This window comes from Pygocentrus nattereri, chromosome 2, assembly GCF_015220715.1.
Source record: "Pygocentrus nattereri isolate fPygNat1 chromosome 2, fPygNat1.pri, whole genome shotgun sequence".
Taxonomy (NCBI): Eukaryota; Metazoa; Chordata; class Actinopteri; order Characiformes; family Serrasalmidae; genus Pygocentrus; species Pygocentrus nattereri.
The window spans coordinates 4,377,466-4,389,965 of NC_051212.1; the positions used below are offsets into that span (position 1 = coordinate 4,377,466).

At 46.1% G+C, this 12,500-nt stretch overlaps 1 protein-coding gene across 2 annotated transcripts in view; it reads left to right on the forward strand.

The window, feature by feature from the left end:
- The window catches only part of esyt2b (extended synaptotagmin-like protein 2b), a 101,268-nt gene that overhangs the window by 81,897 nt on the left and 6,871 nt on the right, over window positions 1-12,500 (forward strand). The window contains exons 14-18 of one of the 2 annotated variants that reach the window (XM_037531257.1): window positions 2,792-2,851; window positions 5,818-5,892; window positions 9,487-9,573; window positions 9,876-10,025; window positions 11,269-11,669. In XM_037531257.1, the coding sequence (XP_037387154.1) occupies window positions 2,792-2,851; window positions 5,818-5,892; window positions 9,487-9,573; window positions 9,876-10,025; window positions 11,269-11,669 (773 nt within the window). The remainder of the gene's footprint in view (window positions 1-2,791; window positions 2,852-5,817; window positions 5,893-9,486; window positions 9,574-9,875; window positions 10,026-11,268; window positions 11,670-12,500) is intronic. The other variant, XM_037531260.1, reaches the window with a different exon arrangement.

Genomic DNA, 12,500 nt, shown 5'->3' on the forward strand with positions numbered 1-12,500 from the left:
AGACAGACAGACAGACACACTGAACTGTCAGACAGACAGACAGACAGAACGACACACTGGACTGTCAGACAGACAGAACGACACACTGAACTGTCAGACAGACAGAAAGACAGACACACTGAACTGTCAGACAGACAGAAAGACAGACACACTGAACTGTCAGACAGACAGACAGACACACTGAACTGTCAGACAGACAGACAGACAGACAGACTGACAGAACTTTCAGACAGACAGAACGACAACAAATCCCCCATATTAATATTTTAATTACGACAGACACACTGAACTGTCAGACAGACAGACAGACAGAACGACACACTGACCTGTCAGACAGACAGACAGACAGACAGACAGACAGAACGACAACAAATCCCCCATATTAATATTTTAATTAAGACAGACACACTGAACTGTCAGACAGACAGACAGACAGAACGACACACTGAAGTGTCAGACAGACAGACAGACAGAACGACACACTGAACTGTCAGACAGACAGACAGACAGACAGAACGACAACAAATCCCCCATATTAATATTTTAATTACGACAGACACACTGAACTGTCAGACAGACAGACAGACAGACACACTGAACTGTCAGACAGACAGACAGACAGAACGACACACTGACCTGTCAGACAGGCAGACAGACAGACAGAATGACACACTGACCTGTCAGACAGACAGAACTGTCAGACAGGCAGACAGACAGACAGAATGACACACTGACCTGTCAGACAGATAGACAGAACTGTCAGACAGACAGACAGACAGACAGACAGAACGACACACTGACCTATCAGACAGACAGACAGACAGACTGACAGAACTTTCAGACAGACAGACAGACTGACAGAACTGTCAGACAGACAGTCACACTGAACTGTCAGACAGACAGACAGAACGACACACTGAACTGTCAGACAGACAGACAGACACACAGAACTGTCAGACAGACAGACAGACAGACAGAACGACACACTGACCTGTCAGACAGACAGACAGACTGACAGAACTTTCAGACAGACAGACAGACAGACAGAACGACACACTGACCTGTCAGACAGACAGACAGACTGACAGAACTTTCAGACAGACAGACAGACTGACAGAACTGTCAGACAGACAGTCACACTGAACTGTCAGACAGACAGACAGAACGACACACTGAACTGTCAGACAGACAGACAGACAGACAGACAGAACGACACACTGAACTGTCAGACAGACAGACAGAACGACACACTGAACTGTCAGACAGACAGACAGAACGACACACTGAACTGTCAGACAGACAGACAGACAGACAGAACGACACACTGAACTGTCAGACAGACAGACAGACAGACAGAACGACACACTGAACTGTCAGACAGACAGACAGAACGACCCACTGAACTGTCAGACAGACAGACAGACAGAACGACACACTGAACTGTCAGACAGACAGACAGACAGACAGACAGAACGACACACTGAACTGTCAGACAGACAGACAGAACGACACACTGAACTGTCAGACAGACAGACAGACAGACAGACAGAACGACACACTGAACTGTCAGACAGACAGACAGACAGAACGACACACTGAACTGTCAGACAGACAGACAGAACGACACACTGAACTGTCAGACAGACAGACAGACAGAACGACACACTGAACTGTCAGACAGACAGACAGACAGACAGACAGAACGACACACTGAACTGTCAGACAGACAGAACGACACAATGAACTGTCAGACAGACAGACAGACAGACAGACATAGATAGATAGATAGATAGATAGATAGATAGATAGATAGATAGACAGACAGACAGACAGACAGATAGATAGATAGATAGATAGATAGATAGATAGATAGACAGATAGATAGATAGATAGATATAGATAGACAGATAGATAGATAGATAGACAGATAGATAGATAGATAGATAGACAGATAGATAGATAGATAGATAGATAGATAGATAGATAGATAGATAGATAGATAGACAGATAGATAGATAGATAGATAGATAGATAGACAGATAGATAGATAGATAGATATAGATAGACAGATAGATAGATAGATAGATAGATAGATAGATAGATAGATAGATAGACAGATAGATAGATAGATAGATAGATAGATAGATAGACAGATAGATAGATAGATAGATAGATAGATAGATAGATAGATAGATAGATAGATAGATCCACATGAAATACCATCTCCATCAGTCTGGAGATTCCTTCCATGAAGCAAAAAAAAAACTTGTCATCTGAAAGGTTCTTTGAGTGTTCATGGTTCTGTATAGAACCATTTTCTGAACTAAAGACCTCTGGAAGAACCATCTTTTTAAGTGTGTAGGGCTTTAATTAGACGTTCTCTCAAATGGCAAACTCTAATACACTGTCTGGGAAATGGTTGGTTGGTTAGTGGTTAACACCTCTGCCTTCTACACTGTAGACTGGGGTTCAATCCCCCACCTGGGTAAACACCCTACACTATACCAATAAGGGTCCTTGGGCAAGACTCCTAACACCACCGTGGTCTACCTGTGTAAAATAATCAAATTGTAAGCCGCTCTGGATAAGAGCGTCAGCCAAATGCCCTAAACGTAAATGGGAAATAGGCCCAGTCAGGGAACAGTGCAGCGCCATCTTGAACTCACGATGTTGAGCCACTGCAAACTGACAATGTGCTTGAATCGTTCTGAAGGTGGGTTCACAAACTTTTGAAGGGCAGCGTCTGTGTGAGCTAACCTCCATCCTCTGTCATCCTTTTCTCCCCCCGAAGAGCGAGCAGCTTGAGTTTAACGGCGAAGCTCCGAAACACCCCTACAGAGGTTTGCTGAAGGTACTGTGGGACAGCATGCTGAGCTTCGCCTTCCAGACCGTGCTGCGTTCAGGCTGGATCACGCTGCTCTGCTGGGTCACGCTTTAGTGTGGATACCGTAGATTTGTAGGAGACGCATTATTGGCGGCTGATGGCTGCTGTACTGCATGCTTGTGAGCTTCATCATTTGCTGTTTACGTTTATTATTTTGGCTCTTGGTTCTTTCGTTTGTGTTGACTTTGTGGCAGAAAGTGTCCGCTGTGCTGGTTTCTCTGGTCCTCTTGTTTTCCGGAAGGCCTGACCGATATAAACATTTGGTCTCTGACAGACTGAATTTAAGGAATGACAAATTGTGATGAGCAGAAATATGACCTGTATATATATATATATATATATATATATATATATATATATATATACCAGTTTAAAATGAGCCCACGTTAAGACCCACGTCTCTGAAAACTTCTGTTTTTATAGTTCTTACTAAAGCCCAGTCCCATTTCTCATTTTTACCCCGACTCCTTGTCTTTCGAGTGTTTCCTCGCTCCCTTGGAACCGAGTTATAAGGGGTAGTGGTTGAGATCTTCCCTCTGAAATGAGACCCTCTAATAAAAGAGCATCACTTCATTAACGGCTACCAGCGCCGCTCTGTAGGCGACCCTGCCCGTCTGCAGGGACAGCAGAGGAGGGGAAAGTTCAGCTCCTCACTGCTGGGCTTTAGTTACATTTAGGGATCATACGCCTTCAAAGAGGGGGGCAGTTATTTATTATCACCCCCCCTAATTCTTCAGTGGTGTGAAGCTGAAGTCGGATATTCTCCAGATTTTTATTCTAATTTTCCCGTTCCACCTTAAATGGAGCAGCAGTTACATTCTGGCGCTTCAGGCGTCAGAACTGCTGGACTATTTAAGGTGGAACGGCAAAGTTAGCCAGCTAGCCACCGAGACATCCGCGTGCTATTAGTGATTTTTATGCTTGTTATGAAGAAAATGTCCATATTGTCATGTGCAGTTACACTGTACAATGAAATTCTTACTTTGCTGTTCCTCCATTCACCAAATATAATCTTAATATAATCTTAAGAGAATAAAAAAAGAGAAAAATAAGAATAACTCTAAAAACAGTAGTAAAAAAGTAAAAGTCCAAGTTAAAATGTACAGTATGTGCACATAAGTAGAGCATTAAAGGACATTAACCTGAAGTTCATACCGTGGTTATTGTCACTTTTAACTGAGAAAATTCTCAGATCTGCGGGTTTCTTTGGTCGTTTTGCCTGGTTTTCTTATTTTGTCATAACACTCTGCTTGGACTCTCTGAGAAACCTCGGTTTGGAAGGTCAAGTAGCCCCAACACTTCACCCTCCCCCTCTATCTCAACAAGAATCAGGACACCCCACCCCTAGACGTTAAGTCGTACCACTTAATGCCACCTGACCACAACCTTAATGGAGCAGGTTGACAGAAGTTTTGGTGGTGTATTTTTACAGAAACAGCCGGACTGTTTGGGTGACCACTGAGCTCAAGTGTTAGCAACATTAGCCTCACTGCCCCAGTTAAGAACCAATAAAGCTAAATTTGGCCTCCAAACATGTTCTGGCTGATCGACGATGTTCTAGGTAAGTGAAAAGTTATGTGCGTTGGATTGTGTGACGGTTCCTCTCCCGTTAGCTGATTTTGTTGATTTTATCCGCCGGACGTATCGGACAGGCCTTGTTTTTCTGTCCCCGCTCGGTAGCTTTGCTTGCGTCACCCGTCCACCCACACACACGTTCACGGAAAGTGTTTTCACCATCTGTCCGTCTCCTTCGTCCATCTGCAGCTCTATTTCAGTGCAACACATTAGAACATAGACTTGATTCCTAGTGCTAACTGGAATCTGTTGGCCTGCCAGCTGCGGTTCAGACCCTCGTGGGAGGAGTTCACCCGAAGACTCAAACATCGCTGTGCTTATTTGAACATTCTGCAGTGAATGTGACCGTAACACAGCGGCGCTTTCGGGAAATGAGTTCCTCGTTAACATTCGGCACGACTCCCTAACATGACCAGAGCTGCCTGCCCGGCGTCACTGAGCTGCGCCTGTGTGTTTGTGTGAATGTGAAGGTTTGGGATTGTGTGTTTAACTGTGCCTGTGAAACCTTATAATGTTGTTTAATATCAGTCGGTGCAGCACAACATGCAAAAGTTTGGGCACCCCTGGTCAGTTGACACGTCTTTTTGAGGTTCTAAGTAAAAACAAGTTGGACATATTTTACTGAGAACACACTGTTGTACATTTTAATACACAATTACTGTTTGTTTAGTTACTGGGGGGGAAATTCATATAAATATGTCTGCCTTCACTTTTGCACAGGCCGTATTTTATTTATTTATTTATTTATTTATTTTTATTAATTCAGCCAATTAACAGCTTTGTTCTCTGCAGAGGTTATGTTGACTTATTCACACCGAGGCATGTACATTGGATTAGGGGCGCCCACACTTTTGCATCCGACTGTACATATTAACTGGAAAGAATTGATAAAGATGCGATTATCTCTGTAGTGATAATTAAGACTTAATTATTCCAATCTGTTTAGTCACAAGTCAGTTTGTTTGTAGCATAAAAATGACAAAATCCAACTTTGTGAATAAAACTATGATGTTTCATTAGAAACATGGATACATTAGTATTAAAAAAGCGTGTTTACCGTAGAAGGAAGATAGATCAAGTTAATTTAAAGAGGTTTTATTGCGGTCCATTCATCACACAGTGTAAACGGAAGCTGTTGTGCTTATGTAGAAAACTGAAAATGAAGGAAAATGGAGATTCTTGTTTTCTTTGAACACAATGAATTGGGTTCTGTTAGGTGTTCATACCCAAGATCATGACTTCAGACCAATCAGAATAAGTTCAGTGGCATCATTCGAAGTGTAGCTGTTGAATAGAAATGGCTTAAATGTGAACAGCTGGTGTTCCAGCGGATGAATCGTGGATGTGTTGTTTTGCAGTCTGGGAGGAAAGTGAACAGTGATCCGAGTCCATACGTTCAGTTAACGGTGGGGCAAAAGACCTACGAGAGCAAGGTGAGTAAACAGTTGGTCTCTTTGTCTTCCCACCCACTAACCATCTTACTTCATCTTACTTCATTTGTGAAAGGCGACCTGACGCTGATCAAACAGCACCTGTCGGCATCTTTTACATACTAAATGCATTTGGGGCAGTCACGGGCTGGAGGTTAGGGAACCAGACTTGTTGACCGGCAGGTTGCTGGTTCGATCCCCAGGCTGTGGTGTCCTTGAGCAAGACACCTAACCCCCAACTGCTCCCTGGGCAAGTGCACTCACTGCCCCCTAGTGTGTGTGCTCACTAGTGTTTATGTGGAGTTTCACTTCATAGATGGGTTAAATGTGGAGGTGGAATTTCCCTGCTGTGGGACTAATAAGGGTCTTTTAATCTTAAAGCTGCACTATGTGAAATCTGGGGATTTGGAAATGTGTTATTGCATGTAGCGCAGGAAGATCATTTTGTAGCATGGGTTGTGATTCTGCCTCCTTCCGTGAGGAGATGAATCTGACGATTGAAAGAGAACTCTAAGTCTAAACTTGTTGAAGGACGCGCCTCTGAGATTGTGAGTGTATTACTGTTTTGTCATAATTTTTTTTATCAGTATAATATTGATTTTGAGATCATTTGAGACCAAAAAAAATCCAAATGGACCATCTTTTGGAGACTGTGTGTTAAAGTTAGCATTAAAGACATGCAAAGTGGTCTGAAAACCTCCCAACTCGACACCTCTAACATGTAAAAGATTATCTCAGGCTTTACAGGGCGACTCAAAGTGCATGCTCACAATGTTTTAGCCTGTTTTTATTCTCCTCGCTCAGTAATTTTACATAGTGCAGCTTTAACTGCATGTTTCCCTTCGTTTTCATCATCCATTTTTTTCATTATATATAACTATATATGGTTGCTATAGTGTGTACTGTAGACTCAATCCCCTGCTTGGCCAAGCACCCTACACTATACCAATAACAGTCCTTGGGCAAGACTCCCAACACCACCTTCACCTACTACACTGTAGACTGGGGTTCAATCCCCTGCTTGGGCAGCACCCTACACTATACCAATAAGAATCCTTGGGCAAGACTCCCAACACCACCTTCACCTACTACACTGTAGACTGGGGTTCAATCCCCTGCTTGGGCAGCACCCTACACTATACCAATAAGAATCCTTGGGCAAGACTCCCAACACTACCTTCACCTACTATACTGTAGACTGGGGTTCAGTCCCCTGCTTGGGCAGCACCCTACACTATACCAATAAGAGTCCTTGGGCAAGACTCCCAACACTACCTTCACCTACTATACTGTAGACTGGGGTTCAATCCCCTGCTTGGCCAAGCACCCTACACTATACCAATAAGAGTCCTTGGGCAAGACTCCCAACACTACCTTCACCTACTATACTGTAGACTGGGGTTCAGTCCCCTGCTTGGGCAGCACCCTACACTATACCAATAAGAATCCTTGGGCAAGACTCCCAACACTACCTTCACCTACTATACTGTAGACTGGGGTTCAGTCCCCTGCTTGGGCAGCACCCTACACTATACCAATAAGAGTCCTTGGGCAAGACTCCCAACACCACCTTGGCCTACTACACTGTAGACTAGGGTTCAATCCCCTGCTTGGCCAAGCACCCTACACTATACCAATAAGAGTCCTTGGGCAAGACTCCCAACACTACCTTCACCTACTAGACTGTAGACTAGGGTTCAGTCCCCTGCTTGGTTAGCACCCTACACTATACCAATAACAGTCCTTGGGCAAGACTCCCAACACTACCTTCACCTACTACACTGTAGACTAGGGTTCAGTCCCCTGCTTGGCCAAGCACCCTACACTATACCAATAAGAGTCCTTGGGCAAGACTCCCAACACCACCTTCACCTACTACACTGTAGACTAGGGTTCAGTCCCCTGCTTGGCCAAGCACCCTACACTATACCAATAACAGTCCTTGGGCAAGACTCCCAACACTACCTTCACCTACTACACTGTAGACTAGGGTTCAATCCCCTGCTTGGGCAGCACCCTACACTATACCAATAAGAATCCTTGGGCAAGACTCCCAACACCACCTTCACCTACTACACTGTAGACTGGGGTTCAATCCCCTGCTTGGGCAGCACCCTACACTATACCAATAAGAATCCTTGGGCAAGACTCCCAACACTACCTTCACCTACTATACTGTAGACTGGGGTTCAGTCCCCTGCTTGGGCAGCACCCTACACTATACCAATAAGAGTCCTTGGGCAAGACTCCCAACACTACCTTCACCTACTATACTGTAGACTGGGGTTCAATCCCCTGCTTGGCCAAGCACCCTACACTATACCAATAAGAGTCCTTGGGCAAGACTCCCAACACTACCTTCACCTACTATACTGTAGACTGGGGTTCAGTCCCCTGCTTGGGCAGCACCCTACACTATACCAATAAGAATCCTTGGGCAAGACTCCCAACACTACCTTCACCTACTATACTGTAGACTGGGGTTCAGTCCCCTGCTTGGGCAGCACCCTACACTATACCAATAAGAGTCCTTGGGCAAGACTCCCAACACCACCTTGGCCTACTACACTGTAGACTAGGGTTCAATCCCCTGCTTGGCCAAGCACCCTACACTATACCAATAAGAGTCCTTGGGCAAGACTCCCAACACTACCTTCACCTACTAGACTGTAGACTAGGGTTCAGTCCCCTGCTTGGTTAGCACCCTACACTATACCAATAACAGTCCTTGGGCAAGACTCCCAACACTACCTTCACCTACTACACTGTAGACTAGGGTTCAGTCCCCTGCTTGGCCAAGCACCCTACACTATACCAATAAGAGTCCTTGGGCAAGACTCCCAACACCACCTTCACCTACTACACTGTAGACTAGGGTTCAGTCCCCTGCTTGGCCAAGCACCCTACACTATACCAATAACAGTCCTTGGGCAAGACTCCCAACACTACCTTCACCTACTACACTGTAGACTAGGGTTCAATCCTCTGCTTGGGCAGCACCATACACTATACCAATAACAGTCCTTGGGCAAGACTCCCAACACCACCTTCACCTACTACACTGTAGACTAGGGTTCAGTCCTCTGCTTGGGCAGCACCCTACACTATACCAATAACAGTCCTTGGGCAAGACTCCCAACACCACCTTCACCTCCCTGTGTAAAATGATTATGTTGTAAGTCGCTCTGGAAAAGAGCGTCTGCCAAACAATGTAAACGTGATATATATTGTTTGTCAGAAGCAGGTGTTCAATCACTGAAAGCTCAAGGTAGAGTTGTGTGTAAAAGTTTGGGCGCCCTTGGTCTCGTTGCTTTTCTAAGTGTAAATAAGTGAACACATCCTCCACAGAGAACACACTTCTGTACAGTTTAACACACCATTACAGTTTATCTGCTGAATTAATATTGTAAAAAAACATCAAATGTGGCTTATGGCACATTTACTTTTTCTAATATGTTAAAATCAGCAAAGAAATAAAACTTGAGCGCTAGAGTTCGCTGAAAAATAATGGAATTAAAGCTTTATTCTCAGTGACTTTCTGCCAACCACACTGTTCTTTCCTCGGTTGCGCTGTCATTGGTGTTGCCGTGGTTTCAGGTGCGGTATAGGACATGTGAGCCGCTGTGGGAGGAAGCGTTTTCATTCCTGGTTCACAACCCCCGCACTCAGGAACTGCAGGTGGAGGTACAGCATTACACGCTTACACAGGGTGCAGAACACACCGTTCACGCCCACTTCATACAGTATATACATAGAAACTGACCTGCAAACACAGCCTGGCGTGAATTCATCTGTTTTCTGATGTCACTAGTCAGGCAGCAATTAAGCACCTACAGCACTTTAGCTCCACCCATTCAGCTACAGCGGTTTAGCTGTTTCGTCTGAAGATTCTCAGTGAGATTGATGTGTTTTTAACTGTTTCTCTGTGCATGAAGTTGAATTTGCTCCCACAGCAGGTTTACGATCTGCTGCTGTAATTGTTTCAGGTGCGGGATGATAAACACAAGTGCATGCTGGGTAGCGTGCGAGTGCCGCTGGCAGGTCTCCTAGCGGACGAGGAAATGACTCTGACTCAGCAGTTTCCCCTCAGCAACTCCGGCCCCAGCAGCAGCCTCAAACTGAAGCTGGCACTCCGGGTCAGACACAGCATTTCATTCCATAGTGTCGAATATAACACGTGTATAATGTGTAACGTATATGTGTCGATATCCAGTGCTGAGCGGCCGAACACCACCGTTCATTTCTTTAATTTCAGCTCTCACTTAAAGTCAGATCTTCAAAAGTCACTCGCTCCTTTAGCGCCAGGAGAAAACGGCAGAAAGCAGATCTGATGGAAAATCACACACAACCACAACACAATGAGGCCTTTATTACAGCCTCCGGTCTCCTCAGGAGACTCGCTTTCAGTTCCTCGAGTAAACCTGCAGGCACACCTCCGAAGTTCAGTCTCAGAAGTTGGTTTAGTAATCCTAAACCCATTCAGCGGTGTTGAGGTCCGGACTCCGGGGCGGTCTTCAGCTTCTTTATGTGATGTGTCCGTCTCCTTTTCTCAGTGAAGGGCGGTTTTAGTGTCTCCTGGGTTTTTAACTCCAATTCTTCCTTTTTTTCTCTTATTTTCCTTTGACTTCTTGCCTTTCTCCTTCGTTCTGCACTGGAATAACATATCTAATGTCATCAGGAATATCGCCTGTGCAACGGGGAGCGAGGAGGCGGACGCGTATGCGGAGATGAGCGAGATTTATTAAAGGCAAATCCAGGGTCATCGTCGTAACAGTCCAGGTTCAAGTAGCCAATGCAGAGATATCGAGGGGAGGGGGGGTTGGGGGGGTGCGGTTTGCAGACATGACTGACACCAGAATTCAACAGATTAAGCAGAACATCCAACAAAGACCAGCGAAAACACAGGGTTTAAATACGACACCGGGAAGACAAGGGACAGGTGAAAACAATCAGGGGCGGAGTCAAAAAACAAGGGGTATGAACCAAAACAAACGTGTGTGTGTGTGTGTGTGTGTGTGTGTGTGTGTGTGTGTGTGTGTGTGTGCATATATACACACACACACAGATGCACACACACTATGGTTGGACCAAAACCTCCAAAGGTTTGTACAGTGATATGAAATAAAATGAAATGAAAGCTAAGTATGTCCAGATGTACACACTTCCATATGGGCACTTTGTGAGTTTGAGCTGGATAAACGATGCAGGATAAATGATGTAAACAGCAGACAGAGTGGTTTATATATAAATTCCAGACTGCTGTTTTTAATTAATGAGCGGAGGAGTTTTCCACAGGTACTATATAATTAACATAAAAGCTGTTGCTGGAAATAACTGCACCCTCAGAGTTAAAGATTCTGGGTTTGTATGCATTCACAGATACTTTGCCTGGAGAAGGAAACCGCCTCCGGCCGGCCGTCCGCCGTCCAGGTCCGACGCGCCAGCCAGTGCGTCTCCAGTGTGACCGCCCCGCCTCAGTCCAGCACAGCAAACTCGACCTCCACAACCACACACTCTGTACAAACACGCACACGTACACCTCTCCCAGCCTCCTGCACCCCTTCCCCCACTGCACCCCTCGGCGCCCCCCAGGGGCAGAGGGGCTCAGATGGGTCTCCGGTGCGCCTCGCCCAGACCGGCCGCAGCACATCCAGCTCGGGTCTGAGCAGCCTGACGAGACAGCAGCAGAACCACAGAGACTCCACGCACAGCCTGGCCTCAGACACATCTCTACCCTCAGCCACGCTGGAGCTGCAGCACAGACTCACGCAGCTGCAGAAGTGAGTACAGCAGCGCGGCTGAGGATCTGACCGACGTCAGTGTCACTGCTGTTATTACCACTGAAAAATGTCCTGCCAAACGCAGCTGCATTTACATTTACAGCATTTGGCAGACACTCTTTTCCAGGTAATCCATTGTACACGGGTGGTGTTAGGAGTCTTGCCCAAGGACTCTTATTGCTATAGTGTAGGGTGCTTACCCAGGTGGGGATTGAACCCCAGTCTGGTGTAGAAGGCAGAGGTGTTACCCACTACACTACACCAACCACCTCTGAGACAGTGACAGGGTTACTGATCAGGCCAGAGGTGCAGGGGCCTCAGGGACCTCTGACGGCTAAGGGCCTCAGGGGGCTTCTGATTGCCAGGGTTTTCAGGAGTCCTTTAACTGTCAGAGTCTCAGGGGTCCTCTAACTGCCAGAAGGTCTCAGGGGTCCTCAGGGGGTCTCCGAATGGCAGGGACCTCAGAGCACCTCTTACTGTCAGGGGCCTCTGACTGCCAGGTCCTTTAGGGGGTCTCTGATTGCAAGGGCAATTATTGACCTCAGGGGGCCTCTGACTTTCAGTGACCTCAGGGGGCCTCGGAGTGCCAGGTTCTTTAGGGGGTCTCTGACTGCAAGGAGCCTTATGGGGCATCTGACTGTTAGGGGCGTTAAGGGGCTTCTGACCTCAAGGGGCCTTTGACTGCCAAGGGCCTCAGGGGGTCTTCAACTCCCTTAAGGCCCCTGGCAGTCAGAGACCAGTACAAATACACCCTCTTTTTCTCTCTCTTGGCTTTGTTGCTGTGTGGCTTCCCATTATGAGCAACACTGTATGGAGCACATTTGAGGGAGG